Source organism: Mytilus edulis, chromosome 10, assembly GCF_963676685.1.
Source record: "Mytilus edulis chromosome 10, xbMytEdul2.2, whole genome shotgun sequence".
NCBI classification, from domain to species: Eukaryota; Metazoa; Mollusca; class Bivalvia; order Mytilida; family Mytilidae; genus Mytilus; species Mytilus edulis.
The window spans coordinates 53,982,620-54,005,526 of NC_092353.1; the positions used below are offsets into that span (position 1 = coordinate 53,982,620).

Here is a 22,907-nt window from a genome sequence, read left to right on the forward strand (position 1 = left end):
ACCTATAGTTTTAAAAATATTATAAATACTTGATACTTTATCACAGTTTTATACAGAAAAAAATGTGCCACTGTTAAATGCATAAAAAATCTAGAGAATTATTTGCCGCCAAATTTTCAATGCTTTTAATATAGCTCAAGGACACTGACTTTTCTTTTTTCTACTATTTTAGTTCTGTTATTTATATAAATTCAATGTATAACAGTCTTCGAAAAAGCTAGTTATTTCAAAATAGAGCAGTCAGCACCCTTAAACAAGAATGAGTGACTGCTTAATAAGTTAAACAGGGTCGTGTTTATGCAGTGAGAGAAAAAGAATTAACAAATTCATACTTTTTTCTATTTTTATTTCCTCAAAAGATCGAGTAACAAATATAACAACTGCATTCGTTTTTCTGTGAATGCTTGAAGACACAAGCTGGTATACAATTTTACAAACAGCAACATAAATTTTAGGACTATTGGACCCTTGATGTTACAAACATCAGCTGAATGAAAAATGTTCTTATACATGCATCTTATGAACAAGTCTTATAATGATTTCATATTCAAACCTTAGTTTCATAAATTTGCCAGAGAACAACTAATATTTATTTTTATTATAATATTAATTATTAACTGAATGCCCTTTAAAAGAATCCTTTGACTTTTAACCTGCCACAAAAAAATATCTCATCTTGAGCAAAATTTCTGAACAATTGTTCGTGCATTGTTGAACGTAAAACACGATTCGAGGCTATTGAAAGTAGACGCATGATATCAATGCTATTGAAAGTAGACGCATGGTATCAATGCTATTGAAAGTAGACGGATGATATCAATGCTATTGAAAGTAGACATATGATGTCAATGCTATTGAAAGTAGACGCATGATGTCCATGGTATTGAAAGTAGACGCATGATACCCATGCTATTGAAAGTAGACGCATAATGTCCATGCTATTGAAAGTAGACGCATGATGCCCATGCTATTGAAAGTAGACGCATGATACCCATGCTATTGAAAGTAGACGCATGATATCAATGCTATTGAAAGTAGACGCATGATAAATAAAGGTATCGGTGAGGTTTACAGAATAGATAAAAATTGTCATATTAAACAATGAATTATTTAAGAGAAATTTGAGCAAAATATATAAAAAATAGAGAAAATGGGGTGTAAAAGTATATAGAATAACTATGAAGATATAAGATTTGGGTAAAGCGATACTGATAACAGAAATGATTACAAAATAAAGAATTCAACAAATTACATGAAAATTTAATAGTACAAGCTTTCTTTCTCTAGATATTTTTACAGCGTTTTAATTAAAGATAAAGAAAAATATACTAAACTTTTTAAAGAATACAGAAATTTAGAAGTCAACATAAATAAATATTCCAGAATTAAAAAGTGCCTACACCATTTATCTATTGAAAATATAAAGATATTTCGAACATTTTCTTTTACACAATACAACCATTTGCCAACCTGCTCTTGTTCATTTTTCACACATCAGAAACTTCAGATATAGTGCAGTTAGATATAGAAGTCTACTCATCCCATCCATACTCTCATATTGAAAAAAAATACCGCGTGGAATTATTGCCAATGAGACAATTCTCCAGTTGATACCAAATGACATAGAAGTTAACAAATATAAGTTACCGAACGACTTTCAACAATGAGCAAAAACCAAAATACCGTATATAGAAATCTATAAACGGTCCCGAAATGGCAAATGTTAAACAATTTACACGAGAAAACTTACGGCCTGATTAAAAACCTTTTTTTAAAAGCGCTGTGCTTTCAAAACATATTTAAGGTTTTAGAAACATTCTTAAGTGTTATTATTTCGAACTGTTTTTAATAAATCAAATATGTTTGTTGCTGAAAGATTACAAAATATGTAAAATTCACAGTACAAAAACAAAAGGGGTAAATGTCAAAGAGACAACAAGACAACAATGAGATCAGCAATTCACAAATTTGTAAAAACTGTGTCTGCATTCCAATTAGATTGGTTTAAAAACAAAGTCAGTTTAAGCATAGAAAATCACATAAAATTTTAAAAAGTTTTGTATCTGGGTTATCTTACCTTAGATGGCAAAAAATGAGGAAAATAACTAAATCAAACAAAACATTCTGTATAAAAAAAGTGTAAAAAAATCTTAATTTTCTTCATTTAGTTGAAAAGTTTTACCAAAATTTACACTATTCTCTCTAATTTTGCCAGTTTAATTAAATACATAGACCGATTGTTTCCTGCTATTTTACAAGCCAAGATGGCGGGAGACACCCGATCTATCTTAAATTAATTACTTAAAACCCGTCAAAGTACCCGTAAGAAAAACTGTTTTATACAACATGCCTGCCAATATTGTTCATTTAATATCATTTAGTATCACCCCTCAGGAGATTCTTACCACTGAGATCAAAATGAATCACAGGGAAACAAAATATAAGTAATATCTATTTATGAGGTAAATCTCTCTTTTTACGAAACGAACAATATTGAAGTAATTCGTCAAAACCACATTGATTGTAACAACATTCACAAATTATCCCTTGAAATCGTATGGCTGAAGATCTCTTAGAAAGATATGAAAATGCTTCTCTTTTTCCTAAAATTATTCCTTGCAATCTAGAAACTCGAGGATATTGATCTGAAAAAAAAACAAGAACATTGTCAATTGTCAAACATACGGAATCACCTTCACAGATTAATACATGTACATTGTAATTACATTAAATTTATGATTCAGAAGAATCCGATATTTAAATTTGATAACAACGGTTGTGCGTCACACTAAAATTCACCTTCATATCCCAATGAAGTTTAATATTCATGATGACACGTGCTATCACAAATAAGTGCACAGGTTATTTAAAAAAAAAATGATAAAAGTCGATTTTGTTTATGATCATAGCGAACAATGAATGTTATTTTAAGTATTGAATGCTTCTTTTAGCAACTTCATATGGTTGTAAAAGCGTTGACCGTGCGCACATTTTTCGAATGAATACAAAATGTACTTCGGTCAACGCTTTTACACCCCAATGAATTTACAAAAATTCAATTCTTAAAGATAACTTAGAATGAATACGAAATGTTCATATAAGAGGGTGTGGATGGGGTAATTCGGTTCCATTTTCCCGGCTCAATTTGTTTGGCCCATTATAGTTTACTGCATCATCCGAATCTGTACTTGGCATGTGTGTTCGGTCCAATCGTCATTGGCTGTGATTGCTAGTACTCCTACCAAAGGTCGTTGGGTTTTTTTTTTCAGGCACTCCTGCTTCCACCCCCTAGAGACTTGTTGCAATGGTTCATTAGCGTACTGTGAGCGAGGTATTCTCCATGTAAACACGAGACATCAATTTAACGTACCCGGAATGGGTACCCAGACGTGGCAGTATATTCATACATCCCGCAATGTTTAACTCTCAGATGGGTACTTTCAAGGGATGGCATTTTTTTTTTCTATCACCAAGTCAGTTCTTAGACTAAATATTGAAAACTCCTGTATGCATATCATGCATATTAACAAATGGCGGTCTACAATTTTTAATTCGAGCTTAATTTATATTTTTCATAATATTTTGAAAGATAAAATGGTGTATCCATTTATTCAACTAAGTATATGTAAAAATATTACCTTCGTCAACGTCTCGTTTTCCTGGCACTGGAATGTTATATTGTCCCATACATAAAAGTTGTAATGTCTCTGAAAGTCCTCGTCCACATAAACCATGTTGGTGATCACGTGCCTCTGACGTACAAGTTTTATCAAGCCCGGCCAGCGTTGGAGAAATTGGCATTAGTATCACAAATAAAACGTAGGACCAAAGGCCACTAATGCTCATTTTCTTCCTGCAGCACTGAAAATAGAAAATATAAAGTTCAAGATTGTTCCTAAGGAACATTTAAATTATTCCGAGGTTTAGTCATCTTTGCTAGACAAGGGTTTCGATCCACTTGGAGAGGAAGGAAGTGGGTCGTTACCCTTGGCTAGCGAAGATGAGGTTAAGTGGGGTCGATGTTTCATGTGTTCTCTATGGTGTTTTGCGTGCCACGATTTTTGTTTGTTCCTCTGAAATTGAGTTGTCTTCACAGTCCTTCGTTCATTAAAAAAACTGATTTATACCTTATTTTCATCAACTTCATTGACAACTATGCAATGGGATTTATAGAAAACAAATCCGAGAAACATACTAATTCATCACAAGGATTTCTGCCACTGGGAGGAAAGTCGACTTCCGTAATCAGTTGAAGCTCAAGTAAAAAAACAAACATACAATACAAGTGAAACACGAATCAATAAATTCATAGTTAGCATCCGATGCGATTCCACGTTTCTTTCAAAAGAGGGTAAATAGTCTATGTGTTGTATATATAAATCTCCATAAGGGATGCGATCCCCTGTCTCCTCCTCAATCTACATCTGAAGAGAAATCTGAACAGAAATGTTTTTTCATAGGCAGGCACAATGACTGATTTTTTTTTTTTGGCAAATGGACAGTACGAGTAATTGACGATGATTGACCTTTTTTTTAACGTCCAGTGGAAAATATAACACACATATCACGAGAACATGAATATACCTCATAATTTAATCTATACATAACATCTGATTTTTGAATGTGCTACTACAAAAGGTTACAGCATGCATGTCACCCTGTATCTTGGCATTGCACAAGATCGTGGTTTTTTTTTCTGACTGTTTATGAATATATCCATTGGATGTTGGAAGTGTACTGATTGATAATTTAGTCTTAATTGTATGATTTTTTTATTAGTTGTTACTGGCTTTGAACTAGCTGTCAGGAAATATGAGTACTCTCATATTTGTACTTGGTGTCTTTTTGTTGTTTGGATGTACAAGTACCCGGCCACTTCAAATCTGTTGTTAGATGTATTTCTATTTGTATAAATCTGGTGAGTTAAGCCTTTATCAACTGATTTTTTGTTACGTATGTTGTACTGTTACACCACTCTCCCAGGTTAGAGGTAGGGTTGGTGCCTTTAAACTAGTTTAACCCCGTCAGATTATGTATGCGCCTGTCCCAAGTCAGGAACCTGATATTCAAAGGTTGTCGTTTGTTGCTGTGTTACATATTTGTTTTTCGTTCATTACTTTGTACATAAACTAGGCCGTTAGTTTTCTTGTTTGAATAGTTTTACATTTGTCATTCCGGGTCCTTTTATAGGTGACTATGGGATATGGGCTCTGACCATTGTTGAAAGCCATACGGTGACCCAAAGTTGTTAATTTTTAGCCATTTGGTCTTACGTGAAGAGTTGTCTTATCTGCAATCATACCGCATCCACTTTTTTATAATGTATACTATAAAGCAATCGTCTAGTTATAGAAAGAATTAAAAGTGAAATCATTTTTATGCGAATTTCAGATCAAGAAAAATGCCCTAAAAATTAATAGAATATAGAAATTAAGGACCCCACATCCAGACATTGATATTGGCCATTTGGGGCCTCCCAAACCTATGGTACAATGTAATATTATAGTTTTAGTATTATTTAGTATAACTGATGCCCTGCTTCGAACTGCATACGCGTCTATCAATTTTCGTATTTATTTCAATACCAATTCTCACTGATTTTATAATACCTTTGATTTAACGTTACTATAAAATAGTTTTGTAAAACTCTATTTTAATCTTTACGAAATGTACTAATACCAAAATAGGCATCAATAAAGACTCTGACATCTGGTATATCAATCGTAAATGAATAAATGAAAATAATCTTCAATTAATAAGAAAACTATACACTGGAAGCAGTATGTGTTAATGGTCTATCGTATTACATACATCATGATCTAAGTTATAGAGACGGGTCGATATATAATGATACATGTAAAACATTATGACGAATTAATTTACTTTTCTTCAGTGCTGTACAAAAAGGGAGCTACCATTTGATTTTTAGGGGGGGGGGGGGGGGCTAGGATGAAAAATTTTGTCCTGCAATTTTTTTAGCTGTAATCTCTGTCCTGTCTTTATATTTTTCACTCTGTTCGGTCCTGCCTTTTTTTTTTTTTTAGTTTATCCTGACTTTTTTTTACTTAAATTGTCGTCCTGACATTTTTTTTTTGCAAGTGTCTCATCCTGCCTTTTTTTTTTTACTCAAAACTCCTGTCCAGCCTATTTTTTCAAATTTCATCCTAGCCCGTCCCCCCCCCCTAAAAATCAAATGGTATGCCGTAGCTCCCTAAGGAACTTAATTCAACAAATCAACGCCAAAAATAGTGTGTTATGTTAGTGTGATTATATCTTGCAATGGAACAATATATTTATGTCTAAAATTACTGAGTTATGCACACAAGTTATAAATAAGACATTATTGAATAGCAGCTAAATAATATGATCATTAAGGTTAAGGTTAAAATAGAAATTATGTCCAGTGTCTCATCTAAGATTAATGACAGATGAAATGTGTTCATGATCAATGATATCGAAAGGTCAACAAGATTAGAACGTCTTAACTGTACTGAAACTCTCAAAGAGATACTTAATTACGTCAAAATTCAATACAGACGGATGATGGATGATAATAAGGCGCACTCGACATAATCAATTAAACTAACAAAATTAAGTCTCATTCAATGTCGTGAAATTTTACATGTTCTATGTCGTAAAGTTATTCATTTCCTTATACTAGTAATTCTCATTCAATGTCTCAAAGTTATTCATTTGCAAAGGATCTAGAAATAGAGAGTAGATATTTTATTGCGCCTTTATTTACAATTTAAATTTAAGCTTAATTCTAGAGCGCCGAAAAGTGTCTTTTGTTATACACCGCGTTTAAAAATATTACTGAAAAAAATCTGATATTAAATGTTATCATGTGTATGTATTATAAGGTTATCTTACTAGCTTCATGAAAAATGGTGAATTTGTTCCAAGTCGTCTGTTTATATTGCAACAGGTAACGAGTGCCTTATTTACATGTATTCTACGAGGGAAAATGTGCACAATTATTCATAAAATAGCCCTTTTATTGCATGTATAGCTATGATAGAATATTGCAAGCTGACTTTTCGCCACTTTCTGTCAGAAATATTAAATTGTTATGCAATCATATATATTGTTTACATGACTACTCGTTCTCGTGGTAAAAGTGGATGCTTTTAAATTGTAGAATGTACTAAATGTACGTATAAAATCAACCATATCTATAGATATGATATATAAGAACAATATTAAACTCGTTCAAATTACCCTGTTTACTTTTGGGAATAACTGCCAAAAACAGATGCACGTGTTCTCTTAAGTGATGATGCACTATATACAGTGAAACCTGTTTAAACCGAACCTCTTCGGGACTTAAGATTTTGTTCGGTTTTGGCCTATGTTCGGTTTTATCAGGTTCACAACGCACATAATTTGATATGACGGTGCTTACGAACATGTTTGGTTTATACAGGTTTTCGGTTTATGCAGGATTCGGTTTAGTCAGGTTTCACTGTAGTTGTAAATTTCTACGTCATTTGGTTTCTGATGGAGAGTTGTCTCATTGGCAATCATACCACAACTTCTTCTTTTTATATCAATGGTATTTTTAAATACGCTGTATTATTTGATATGCAAAAGTTTCCTACCTTAAAATATTGCCTGAAAACCAGGTTGGAATGAAAACAGTGTTCTTGTGCCATTTTAAAAATAATATATTGTCCAAAATTAAATAATCCAGTGGCAAAGATTACATTAACGTCCTTTATAAAACTCAATGCAAGCTGTTAAGCATAATCGCCGGATCATTGTTGAACAAAATATGACATTATGTAATAAGAAGCGTACATTTCGTTTATATGTAGGCGAGACTTTATGTTTCGATCATTATTTTCACGCTACTGTCATAGACAATCAAATGGATAATTCAGTATACGAGTGTCTAATGAATAACTTAACAAAACAGCATTATATCAACAAGATAAAAAAAAATAATCTTATAAATAATATCAATGATCTTAACAGATGCAAATCGGTTAATACAATAACACATGATCCAGATATGTATAGTATAAGATTGTCGAGGTGAACCGAGAAAAAGATATTTTTTAACTTCAGTAAAGTTAATGGATGAACAAAGTATTAGTTCTGTACGTCAACCTTTAACATTTAACAGCTATTGTTTTTACATTCAGGTAACTAAATTAAATTTTATAAACTGCGTACATATACATTTTACTTCCGGGTTACGAACTGTCACTACAGTAATTGACTAAATTGTGCATTTAAGGTGGTACCAAAAACCTTGACTAATATTAATTTGGCTATTTTAATTTTCATAAAATTTAGACAAAATGTTTACTTTGACCCTATGACAAAAATATAAAAATTTCAAAAAATTTGAACCAACCACTTTATCAGAAAAATTACGTTGGCTATATAGCAGTTTGACAAACACTAATTTTGATCATTGAGAACCTAATATTTCCTTAACAAAACAACGTGATTAAAGATACTCTGCTTACAAATAGGTTGAAGAAAGCGTAAAAAAACAAATAAAGTACGAAGTTTAGGGATGTACTTAGATGAAATTAAAAAAAAAATCTAGAATATGAAATTGATACTATTTTTTTTAGTTAAGGAACAAAATAAGGTAAAAATATTGATAGGTTATGGAGCTCCTTTTCCAGATATTCATTTTTTTTTAATGGCGGGAAAAGGCTGAATCGGACTTTTACTTTATAATTACATTGATATTATTGGGTCTCAAATCGAAAGATAAGAAATCTAGAATCTGCTTAAATTTTAGTAAATGACCTTTTATGAGCATTTGAAGTCTTATATAAAAAAAAAATGGGTGTCATGGGGCAAAACATTTTACCCTGTATCGTAGGAAAAAAACAAGGAGTTCGATCATCTGACACAAATTCCTAAACCTTTAGTTACCTAAGTACATCCTTAAAAGCATTGAAAAGACTATTATAACGTCAATGAAACCAAGACTACCATGTTCACATCACAGTAATTATCTCGCTTCTATTCATGCATCACATGAAATGATCATACTTTGATGTGAAAATATTAGCCTTGGTATCATCGTTGAAGTCATATTAATAACCTGTCCTTCTTATTGTATTTTGTCGTTACTTATAATTATAATTTGTATTATCTGTTCGCTCTGAATATAGGAACTAAACTACAAGACTATCAATTACGTACAATTGAGGAAACATTTTATTAATCCTGTATTTGTGGTGAGAATGTTTACAACCACTGGGTCGGTGCCACTACAGTGGAGGTTTACTCCCCGAGGGTAATTACTATCACCAGCCAAGTAGTCAACACTTCATTGTAATTGTCATAATTATAAATTAACTTTTTACAAAACTTTGATTTTTATCGAATTACAGAGGATATTCTACCCCAGGAATATATTACCTTAGATTTCTTTCTCAAAACCTCTTGGTATTTGGGTCCTCAATGCTCTTTCAACGTCGTACTTTAAAACTTATTTGGCCGTTTTAATATTTTTTATTTGAGCGTCACTATGAGTCTTTTGTAGACGAAACGCGCGTGTGGTGTACACATTTTTTATCTTGGCATCTGTGATGAGTTATTACATTTTAGAAACCCTTTGTAAAATTGTATTAAAAATAGTACTATGAGAACCAGATGCTCCGCAGGGCGCAGCTTTATACGACCGCAGAGGTTGAACCCTGAACGGTTGGGGCAAGTATGGACACAACATTCAAGCTGGATTCAGCTCTAAATTTGGATTGTGATTAAATAGTTGACACAGCATAGGTTTCTGACACAGAATGAATGTGGTCTAATGAACTTAAAATATTTTTTTTGCCTTTGAGCAATTCACTATGCTGTTGAATATTAATCCTCTCAAACAAATGTTTGAAAAAAATTCTTTTTATTTATGAAATCTGAAATGAGAAAAATTTACCCCCCCCCCCATTTTTTTTTCACATCCCCCTTTCCCTTTTTCAAAAACTGATCTCAATTCAAATTTCTAATGGAGTTTGCAACAATAACTACTCATTTAAATACATCATAAAATATTAAAATGTAAAATAAAGTGCTTGTTATCACTGGTAAAGATTGTTTTAATTTATCAGTTGATAATAAAAGTGAATATACATTGTATATTGTATAAAACAATGATTTAAGTTGATTCAACTACTATTCTGGACAAAGAAGGATAACTTCAATCAATTGAAAATTTCTTGCTATTGCACAATATTGTGCAATTAGATATTTCTTGCTACTGCGCAATACTGTGCAATTGAAAATATTTGCTATTGCACAATACTGTGCAATTGAAGATTTCTTGCTATTGCGCAAAACTGTGCAATTGAAAATTTCTTGCTATTGCACAATACTGTGCAATTGAAGATTTCTTGCTATTGCTGAATACTGTGCAATTGAAAATGTCTTGCTATTGCACAATACTTAATATAATAATTTTGGATCCTGATTTGAACAAACTTGAAAATTGGGCCCATAATCAAAAATCTAAGTACATGTTTAGATTCAGCATATCAAAAAAGCCCAAGAATTCAATTTTTGTTAAAATCAAACTAAGTTTAATTTTGGACCCTTTGGACTTTAATGTAGACTAATTTGAAAACGGGACTAAAAATTAAGAATCTAAATACACAGTTAGATTGGGCATATCAAAGAACCCCAATTATTCAATTTTTGATGAAATTAAACAAAGTTTAATTTTGGACCCCGATTTGGACCAACTTGAAAACTGGGCCAATAATCAAAAATCTAAGTACATTTTTAGATTCAGCATATCAAAGAACCCCAAGGATTCAATTTATGTTAAAATCAAACTAAGTTTAATTTTGGACCCTTTGGACCTTTATGTAGACCAATTTGAAAACGGGACCAAAAATTAAGAATCTACATACACAGTTAGATTAGGCATATCAAAGAACCCCATTTATTCAATTTTTGATGAAATCAAACAAAGTTCAATTTTGGACCCTTTGGGCCCCTTATTCCTAAACTGTTGGGACCAAAACTCCTAAAATCAAACCCAATCTTCCTGTTATGGTCATAAACCTTGTGTTTAAATTTCATAGATTTCTATTTACTGATACTAAAGTTATTGTGCAAAAACCAAGAATAATGCTTACTTGGGCCCCTTTTTGGCCCCTAATTTCTAAACTGTTCAGACCTCAACTCCCAAATCAATCCCAACCTTCCTTTTGTGGTCATACACCTTGTTTTTAAATTTCATTGATTTCTATTTACTTATACTAAAGTTATTGTGCGAAAACCAAGAAAATGCTTATTGGGCCCTTTTTGGCCCCTAATTCCTAAAATGTTGGGACCAAAACTCCAAAATCAATCCCAACCTTCCTTTTGTGGTCATAAACCTTGTGTTAAAATTTCATCGATTTCTATTCAATTTCACTTAAGTTAGAGTGCGAAAACTAAAAGTATTCGGACGACGACGACGACGCAGACGCAGACGACGACGCCAACGTGATACCAATATACGACTAAAACATTTTCAATTTGTGCGGTCGTAGAGTTTGTTTCAAGGTGCGACTCCAACCCCGTTCTTTAACTAGGCAAATACCGGAGCTGGACCTTCGTCGCTGCAAACAGAAAGTGGTTGCACGGCCTATTTGAAAATTGCTTACACGCTAATTTAAACTCAACATTATCAAGCTCTCCAGACCAAATATAAAACATTCATTCCATAGAAGCCAAGAAAAGTTTAACGAAAACTTCCCATGTAGAGTTAGTAAAATTTCAAACTATCGCACAGACGGACTGATGGACCGACAAAAGGTAGAGTGGAGCGGTTACATGTACTAGACATAATTTCGCCGACGACGCCGCAGGTACAAAGGGGATGTGGTATGATTGTCGATGAGATAACTATATACCAGAGACAAAGGACGTGGATACGGCTCGCAACAATGAGCAAAACCCCAATACCGTGCAGTAGCTTATGAGTATTATCAAAAGATTATTTAAACAATGCATAACCCAATTGTAAGTATTATTCATGCAAATTTTGCTGATTAGACTCGTTTCTTCAATATTGTACGTATTTATTACTCAATTTATTTCACTTGACTGGGCGGAGTTTACCGTTTCGCTCATAATAAACCATTCCATCTATAGATAGGTGTTTTAGGATAAACTCATCAATGAAGTGTCCAGTTGTTCTTTTTTAAATTCCTTTTATAGCACTGATAGGTGATTAGAAATCAGTAATAATTATAACGGCAATCATCCTAATCACACACATCTTCAAATAGACTGTCCTTATGCAAATTAAAACGTAAGCTCCGCCCGATCAGTTGAAATGATACTTCTTAATAGACCTTTTCAACATCTCTCGACACCTACAGTTGAGAACGACTACGACAGGTAAAATGTGAAGGGTCGTCTCAAAAATAAAAAAATTAAATGAGATCATTATTGATTTTATTTCTTTCAATCATTGACAATGATAAAACTTTCATACAGAGTCCAAATGACATGTTATTTTTTAATTTGTTATAAAGAAAATGATAGACTTTAAGTCACATTTCATCTTTTATACATTTAGCTTCTAGCTGTCCTGGTTGAATTTGGAAAACGAAAAGAACAAATCATGTTCTATTGTAGTTGATATTTTAAAATTAAACAATGATTATGTTGGTTTACAAGGGCGGCACATGTCTGTTAGTTTTGGCCTTGGATGCCTCCATAATGTACTCAATACTTTGTATCATTTCAATTCACCAATTTGGTTGTCCACTTGAATTCTGTATTCACCAATCACTGCTTAAATGTTGTAGCATTGAAACGAGGGGTCAATTATATTTTTTTTCAAAAATCATCAAGGAAAAACTTTACCTCGAACAAGATATCTTGAAGCGGAGAAGACCGTCGTTGATAATAATAATAAAAAAAACGTGATCTTTTCCTTCGACCTAAAAAATCAATATGTAATTATGTAAAAATTGAAAATGTACATCGACTGAGGTGAAGATCGGTGGAAAAACAGAAAGTTGGTCGTGTTCACAAGTGTGATACGGACGGACTAGTATTATTTTTCATTTTGAAAAACATCATAAAAGCTTTTACACCAACAAATTAAATCGGTTTGGCATGCGGCAAATATTTGGCGAAAGACTCACATCATCACAAAAGTGAAAAGAAAATGGGTTAGGATTCTGAATGATTGGAATATTTGTTTAATCAATGCAACATGAAATGTCGTGCAAATACATACGAAATAAGAATATTATATGACAGAGACATATGTATGGTAGACGTTTCCCCTTTCGGGGATATCCAGAAATCGAGAAAGGGAAATCAAGAAATTGAGAAATCGGGAAATCGAGAAATAGAGAAAGCAAAAACGCAAAATCGAGAATTCATTTCGCGTTTTAGCGTTTTCGTGTTTCCTCTTTCGTGTTTTGGCATTTATTGCTTTCTTGAATTCTCGATTTTCCGATTTCCCGATTTTCTCAATTTCTCGATTTCTCGAATTCCCAATTTCGCATTTGCAAAATGAACGGAGAATTCACGAAAACGCGAAAAGGCGAAATAAATGGCCGCATCCGGCCACCGTACATATATTTATTTATTTATTTTGTTGATATATATTCTTAAACTATATAGTCAAAACAGTATAAAACCGCCAATCCAATATGTTACGTGATGATAATCATGATGATTTTTGTCTTTGAGACGACCCATCCATTTTATCTGTAAACTGTAGGTGTCATTAGTCAGTGTCGAGAGATGTTGAAAAGGTTTTATAGAAACCAGACGGTCAAAACCTTTGACATTTCAGTTTCAGCAAAATTAACATTTGTAGATAGTTGGTGTGGAAGTTGACAATTTTTGTTTATCAAAACGCCCACTTTAAACCTCAATATCAAATTTCAAACCGGAGGTGGTTGCATAACTAATGTACAAATTGCTAAAACGCTACAAGTCAACATAATCAAGCTTCATACCAACTATAAAATCATTCCTTCTAATAGAAAACAAGAATAGATTGACGAAAATTATCTATCCTTGGTCATCTGGACGAACAGGGTGCAACGGTTACTAGACCTGCGCCAATAATCTATAATACTAAAATTACGAGGTCCAATTTGTTAGCCGTCATCACGTAAAAACGACGAATCACAGAATTCAACTTTGTATATAACTAATATAGTACAAAGGTGTAGATTAAAAATTACACCACTCCAGGCCCTTTTGTTTTCCACGTAATTAATATTGCCAATAATTAAGAAGTTCCGGGTCGAGTCCGCTACCGATACCAATAGTATATTCACCTGTTACCTATGACCTTATCTGTACGTTCCGCATCTGACAGGCGCACCACCAAACGTTGTATTCAGGATTAATATGCTATACACACGGGTCATAACCACAGGGTTGACACTACTAAATTGTCAAATTGTTACCGATGGTAGTATTTTAATCAGTAAGACTTTCTAAGATAACAATACGAATACTAAAAATCTGGACTAAAAATAAGGCGTATAGGTACAGTTTTCAATTTGTTAGTGGGCATGACGTAAAACAGCGAAGCAAAGAATTCAACTTTATTTATAACTTATATAGGACAATGCTGTTGATTAAAAAATACTCCTTTCCAGGACCTTTTGTTTTCCAAATTATTAATATTATTGTTTCAGTTCGACGGGTTCAAACAGAAAGACTTGAAAGCAGAGAAATACTGTGTATCTTATAATCGACATGACTTTATCAGATGACAATACTAATACTAAAAGAAGGCTTGCGCATAGTTATATACTTTAATTCAGTCACGGACCCGTGATATCACGGGTTTGTTCTAGTAATACTTATTTGAACAACAATTTTTGTATGACCCAATTGTATTCACTATTCATTCAAATTTTGCTGATTAGACTAATTCTTATATATTTTACTAACTCCTTTATAAAATCTAAAACGGTCAAAACCTTTGACATTTCAATGTTGTCAAAATTAACACTTGTAGAAATTTGGTGTTGAAGTTAATAATTATTTTTTTTAATTTTCTGTGAAATAAAAACGCCAACTTAACACCTCAGTACAAAAAGGGCAACAGACGTCATACTCAAATATCAACTTATCAAGTATTAAAAGTATTTACATAATCGATTACATTTGTCCTTAAATAAGAGCATTTCATAAGCAAAGCAAACCAACGTGTCTTTCGTGTTGTTCAAGCAAAAGAAACTGCCATGGTCATACTACAGTGAAACCTGACTAAACCGAATCCTGCATAAACCAAAAACCTGTATAAACCAAACATGTTCGTAAGCACCGTCATATCAAATTATGTGCGTTGTGAATCTGATAAAACCGAACAAAATCTTATGTCCCGAAGAGGTTCGGTTTAAACAGGTTTCACTGTAGTAGATAATGTCAGGTGAATAGTTAATTATATGTTCTAGTATATTATTTAAACAAAATTCTTCTACTAGTTGCATATGTGTAGCTGCTGTCGTTGACTTTGTTGACGACACTATCAATGATTGGTGATTTCCTTTCAAAGAAGCCAAGAAATGTTTGACGAAAATTTCCCTTATACAGTAACATTCGTCTCAACTCGGCCGATTCCGTACCCTCATAGAAGGAGAGTAGCGGATTCTACCGAGGATTGCCGAATGATACAGTAAGTGTTTTAAAATTTCAACCTATTGGCAAACAGGAAGTGGTTGCATAACTGATGTAAACGCTACAAATCAACATAGTCAAGGTTTTACTACACCAACTACAAAATCATTCCCTTCCATAGAAGCAAAGAAAAGATTGACGAACATTTTCTTCCCAATGTCTTCAAGATGGACGGACTGGAGCAGTTACTAGATCTGCGCCAAAAATAATACTTATTGACCCAATTGTATTCACTTTTCATTAACATTTTGCTGACTACACTAATTTTTTTTCATATTGAACTATCTCCTTCATACAAACTAAACGGTCAAAACCTTTGACATTTCAATGTTAATAAAATTAACACTTGTAAAAATTTGGTGTTGAAGTTAACATTTGTTTTTAATTTTCTGTGAAATAAAACGCCAACTTTATACCTCCGTGCAAACAGGGCAACATACGTCAAATTCAAATATTCCCTTATCAAGTATTAAAAGTATTTACTTAATCGATAAAGTTTGTCCTTAAATAAGAGCATTTGATTTTATTAAGCAAAACCTTTCAAAAGTATTTTTTTACCAACGTGTATTTCGTGTGGTTCAATCAAAAGAAATTGTCATACTAGTAGTTAAAAAGGAAGTAAGTGTCAGGTGAATAGTTGATTACATTTTCTATCTAATTAAACAAAAATCTTGCATTAGTCGTCTATTACTAGCTTCTGTTGTTGACGACAATATCAATGATTGGCGATTCGCTTTCAAAGAAACCAAGAAATGTTTGACAAACATTTATCTCCCTTGTACAGTAAGTGTTGTTAAGTTTCAATATATCGGCAAACAGGAAGTGGTTGTATAACTGATGTACAAATTGCTAAAACGCTACAACTTAACATATTTAAGCTCCATACCACCTAAAAATTATTTCCTTAAATAGAAGCCAAGAAAAGATTGCCGAAAGATATCTACACATGGTCTTTTGGACGGACACAGTGGAGCGGTTTCTAGACCTGGACAACATACAATATACTTACTTGAACATCGTATATTTGCCACTGGACGATAGGTTAACATCAATCAATTAACCCTCACCCCGAACCAGGAACAAATTTAGCGCATCCTTAGCTGCCACATTGGAATACAATTCAGTCAATGAAAAATGAACAGATCCTTGACATGTCTTTTATATGGTATAATTAAATCAGACATCGTCGGACTCTTATTATATCTACGTCATTATTACTCGCTTAAAAAAAGCTTATGTGTCACTTTAAGGTGAAAAGTACGCAAAAATCCATGAAGTATGACACCTTTCAAAGATATAACTATAAAACTGAATTGGCGCTAATTTGTTAATTCAATTACGGGACACTCATTCACGTAATTTGATCGAGTAAATTAATTGGCAATGCACTTAGATGAAAACTTCAATAAACCTAATATAATACAGATATACAAAAACTGACAATTTGAAACATATTAAAGAGTAATCGAACTAACTATAAAATAAGAATTATTATATGTTAATCGTTATATCATATACTAGTATCAATAAAATCAGAATAAGATTCGAAATTATTTTTTTTACATTTTCGTACATTTTGCAATATGTAAAAATAACTAAAGCATCAAAAATACCAGGCATATAATTGTTTATGCCAGACAGAAATTTCACATAGTATTAATACACAATTAAAAGTACAGCATTATTTTTTTTTAAACTTTTTTAAATAGAAGTTAACTTCAAACAATCGTTGATAATTTCATTCCAATGTAATCCCAATATCAAAACCTCAACTTAAAATATTTGCTATTGCACAATACTGTGCAATTGAAGATTTCTTGCTATTGCGCAAAACTGTGCAATTGAAAATTTCTTGCTACTGCACAATACTGTGCAATTGAAGATTTCTTGCTATTGCTGAATACTGTGCAATTGAAAATGTCTTGCTATTGCACAATACTTAATATAATAATTTTGGATCCTGATTTGAACAAACTTGAAAATTGGGCCCATAATCAAAAATCTAAGTACATGTTTAGATTCAGCATATCAAAAAAGCCCAAGAATTCAATTTTTGTTAAAATCAAACTAAGTTTAATTTTGGACCCTTTGGACTTTAATGTAGACTAATTTGAAAACGGGACTAAAAATTAAGAATCTAAATACACAGTTAGATTAGGCATATCAAAGAACCCCAATTATTCAATTTTTGATGAAATTAAACAAAGTTTAATTTTGGACCCCGATTTGGACCAACTTGAAAACTGGGCCAATAATCAAAAATCTAAGTACATTTTTAGATTCAGCATATCAAAGAAACCCAAGGATTCAATTTATGTTAAAATCAAACTAAGTTTAATTTTGGACCCTTTGGACCTTTATGTAGACCAATTTGAAAACGGGACCAAAAATTAAGAATCTACATACACAGTTAGATTAGGCATATCAAAGAACCCCATTTATTCAATTTTTGATGAAATCAAACAAAGTTCAATTTTGGACCCTTTGGGCCCCTTATTCCTAAACTGTTGGGACCAAAACTCCTAAAATCAAACCCAATCTTCCTTTTATGGTCATAAACCTTGTGTTTAAATTTCATAGATTTCTATTTACTAATACTAAAGTTATTGTGCAAAAACCAAGAATAATGCTTACTTGGGCCCTTTTTGGCCCCTAATTTCTAAACTGTTCAGACCTCAACTCCCAAATCAATCCCAACCTTCCTTTTGTGGTCATACACCTTGTTTTTAAATTTCATTGATTTCTATTTACTTATATTAAAGTTATTGTGCGAAAACCAAGAAAATGTTTATTGGGCCCTTTTTGGCCCCTAATTCCTAAAATGTTGGGACCAAAACTCCAAAATCAATCCCAACCTTCCTTTTGTGGTCATAAACCTTGTGTTAAAATTTCATAGATTTCTATTCAATTTTACTTAAGTTAGAGTGCGAAAACTAAAAGTATTCGGACGTCGACGACGACGCAGACGCAGACGACGACGCCAACGTGATACCAATATACGACTAAAACATTTTCAATTTGTGCGGTCGTAGAGTTTGTTTCAAGGTGCGACTCCAACCCCGTTCTTTAACTAGGCAAATACCGGAGCTGGACCTTCGTCGCTGCAAACAGAAAGTGGTTGCACGGCCTATTTGAAAATTGCTTACACGCTAATTTAAACTCAACATTATCAAGCTCTCCAGACCAAATATAAAACATTCATTCCATAGAAGCCAAGAAAAGTTTAACGAAAACTTCCCATGTAGAGTGAGTAAAATTTCAAACTTTCGCACAGACGGACTGATGGACCGACAAAAGGTAGAGTGGAGCGGTTACATGTACTAGACATAATTTCGCCGACGACGCCGCAGGTACAAAGGGGATGTGGTATGATTGTCGATGAGATAACTATATACCAGAGACAAAGGACGTGGATACGGCTCGCAACAACGAGCAAAACCCCAATACCGTGTAGTAGCTTATGAGTATTATCAAAAGATTATTTAAACAATGCATAACCCAATTGTAAGTATTTCTCATGCAAATTTTGCTGATTAGACTCGTTTCTTCAATATTGTACGTATTTATTACTCAATTTATTTCACTTGACTGGGCGGAGTTTACCGTTTCGCTCATAATAAACCATTCCATCTATAGATAGGTGTTTTAGGATAAACTCATCAATGAAGTGTCCAGTTGTTCTTTTTTAAATTCCTTTGATAGCACTGATAGGTGATTGTTTATCAAAACCTCAATATCAAATTTCAAACCGGAGGTGGTTGCATAACTAATGTACAAATTGCTAAAACGCTACAAGTCAACATAATCAAGCTTCATACCAACTATAAAATCATTCCTTCTAATAGAAACCAAGAATAGATTGACGAAAATTATCTATCCTTGGTCATCTGGACGAACAGGGTGCAACGGTTACTAGACCTGCGCCAATAATAATACTTATTTGAACAACAATTTTTGTATGACCCAATTGTATTCACTATTCATTCAAATTTTGCTGATTAGACTAATTCTTATATATTTTACTAACTCCTTTATAAAATCTAAAACGGTCAAAACCTTTGACATTTCAATGTTGACAAAATTAACACTTGTAGAAATTTGGTGTTGAAGTTAATAATTATTTTTTTTAATTTTCTGTGAAATAAAAACGCCAACTTAACACCTCAGTACAAAAAGGGCAACAGACGTCATACTCAAATATCAACTTATTAAGTATTAAAAGTATTTACATAATCGATTACATTTGTCCTTAAATAAGAGCATTTCATAAGCAAAGCAAACCAACGTGTCTTTCGTGTTGTTCAAGCAAAAGAAACTGCCATGGTCATATTACAGTGAAACCTGACTAAAACCGAATCCTGTATAAACCGAAAACCTGTATAAACCAAACATGCTCGTAAGCACCGTCATACCAAATTATGTGCGTTGTGAATCTGATAAAACCGAACAAAATCTTATGTCCCGAAGAGGTTCGGTTTAAACAGGTTTCACTGTCGTAGATAATGTCAGGTGAATAGTTAATTATATGTTCTAGTATATTATTTAAACAAAAATCTTCTACTAGTTGCAAATGTGTAGCTGCTGTCGTTGACTTTGTTGACGACACTATCAATGATTGGTGATTTCCTTTCAAAGAAGCCAAGAAATGTTTGACGAAAATTTCCCTTATACAGTAACATTCGTCTCAACTCGGCCGATTCCGTACCTTTATAGAAGGAGAGTAGCGGATTCTACCGAGGATTGCCGAATGATACAGTAAGTGTTTTAAAATTTCAACCTATTGGCAAACAGGAAGTGGTTGCATAACTGATGTAAACGCTACAAATCAACATAGTCAAGGTTTTACTGCACCAACTACAAAATCATTCCCTTCCATAGAAGCAAAGAAACGATTGACGAACGTTTTCTTCCCAAGGTCTTCCAGATGGACGGACTAGAGCAGTTACTAGATCTGCGCCAAAAATAATACTTATTGACCCCATTGTATTCACTTTTCATTAACATTCTGCTGACTAGACTATTTTTTTTTTTTTTTAATATTGAACTATCTCCTTCATACAAACTAAACGGTCAAAACCTTTGACATTTCAATGTTAATAAAATTAACACTTGTAGAAATTTGGTGTTGAAGTTAACATTTGTTTTTAATTTTCTGTGAAATAAAACGCCAACTTTATACCTCCGTGCAAACAGGCCAACATATATACGTCAAACTCAAATATTCCCTTATCAAGTATTAAAAGTATTTACTTAATCGATTAAGTTTGTCCTTAAATAAGAGCATTTGATTTTATTAAGCAAAACCTTTCAAAAGCATTTTTTTACCAACGTGTATTTCGTGTGGTTCAATCAAAAGAAATTGTCATACTAGTAGTTAAAAAGGAAGTAAGTGTCAGGTGAATAGTTGATTACATTTTCTATCTAATTAAACAAAAATCTTGTATTAGTCGTCTATTACTAGCTGCTGTTGTTGACGACAATATCAATGATTGGCGATTCGCTTTCAAAGAAACCAAGAAATGTTTGACAAACATTTATCTCCCTTGTACAGTAAGTGTTGTTAAGTTTCAATATATCGGCAAACAGGAAGTGGTTGTATAACTGATGTACAAATTGCTAAAACGCTACAACTTAACATATTTAAGCTCCATACCACCTAAAAAATCATTTCCTTAAATAGAAGCCAAGAAAAGATTGCCGAAAGATATCTACACATGGTCTTTTGGACGGACACAGTGGAGCGGTTTCTAGACCTGGACAACATACAATATACTTACTTGAACATCGTATATTTGCCACTGGACGATAGGTTAACATCAATCAATTGATAACCCCCCACCCCCACCCCGAACAAGGAACAAATTTAGCGCATCCTTAGCTGCCACATTGGAATACAATTCAGTTTTTCGCAAAATGAAAAATGAACAGATTCTTGACATGTCTTTTATTAGGTATAATTAAATCAGACATCGTCGGACTCTTATTATATATACGTCATTATTACTCACTTAAAAAAAGCTTATGTGTCACTTTAAGGTGAAAAGTACGCAAAAATCCATGAAGTATGACACCTTTCATATATAACTATAAAACTGAATTGGCGCTAATTTGTTAATTCAATTACGGGACACTCATTCGCGTAATTTGATCGAGTAAATTAATTGGTAATGCACTTAGATGTAAACTTCAATAAACCTAATATAAATACAGATATACAAAAACTGACAACTTGAAACATATTAAAGAGCAATCGAACTAACTATTAAATAAGAATTATTATATGTTAATCGTTATATCATATACTAGTACCAATAAAATCAGAATAAGATTCTATTTTTTTACATTTTCGTACATTTTGCAATATGAAAAAATAACCATCAAAAATACCAGGCATATAATTGTTTATGCCAGACAGATATTACACATAGTATTAATACACAATTAAAAGTACAGAATTACTTTTTTAATAGAAGTTAACTTCAAAGAATCGTTGATAATTTATTTCCAATGTAATCCCAATATCAAAACCTCAACTTAAAAGCATAAAGAAAGAGAATACATACCTTCGGCCGTTCGGCCTTTGTCCGACGCATTAACTTCTTTAAGAACACAGTCCTTAACTCTTTCGCAAAAGTGCCTTAGATCTTTTTCTTTATATTAACAGATATATAAATAAAGCCATACAAAGTCCTTAATTTCCTATAAAAACCATGAATATATTTCTAATGAAGGAAAAAAGACCTCCAATATCCTCAATTTCCAGACAAAACCCGACTATTGTACAAGTTTGTCACCGGTTTGTAACACACCATTCGTTATTTATTCGACGGGGATATTTTCTCACACTTTTCCATTAATTACCACTCATCGTTTATAATGCTTTTGATTCTCTCCAAATCGATCCGAATTACATATCAATGATTGGACAAAAGAATCTAACACGACAGCAAAAAAAATTTGTCGTCTTGCTAATTTTTTTTATTCCTTGTTTGAAAATCAGTGTTGTCATAATTCTGATTTGTGTACTTATTAGTTACAATATTGGTCTCTAGAAAAAAAATAACGTTGAATGTTTAATAGAGGGGCGAAAGATACCAAAGGGACAGTCAAACTCTTAAATCATTAATCTCAAACTGACAACGCCATGGCTAAAAATGAAAAAGACAAACAAACAACAGCACACACGACACAACATAGAAAACTAAAGAATAAACAACACGAACCCCACCAAAAAACTAGGGGTGATCTCAGGTGCTCCGGAAGGGTAAGCAGATCCGAAATAT

The 22,907-nt window shown here is 32.8% G+C and overlaps 1 protein-coding gene across 2 annotated transcripts; it reads right to left on the reverse strand.

The window, feature by feature from the left end:
- Nucleotides 1-1,282: 1,282 nt before the first annotated feature.
- LOC139491491 (molluscan insulin-related peptide 3-like) lies at nt 1,283-22,324 on the reverse strand. Of its 2 annotated transcripts, none has more exons than XM_071279208.1 (3): nt 22,188-22,324; nt 3,639-3,861; nt 1,283-2,645 (listed from the first exon to the last, which is right to left on the reverse strand). In XM_071279208.1, the coding sequence occupies exons 1-3, from the start codon at nt 22,215-22,217 to the stop codon at nt 2,452-2,454; spliced, it is 447 nt and encodes a 148-aa protein (XP_071135309.1). In that variant the 5' UTR covers nt 22,218-22,324; the 3' UTR covers nt 1,283-2,451. The 2 variants fall into 2 exon arrangements, with proteins under 2 accessions (XP_071135309.1, XP_071135308.1); XM_071279207.1 differs by lacking the exon at nt 22,188-22,324 and adding an exon at nt 7,602-7,786.
- Between the last annotated feature and the right edge of the window lie 583 nt (nt 22,325-22,907).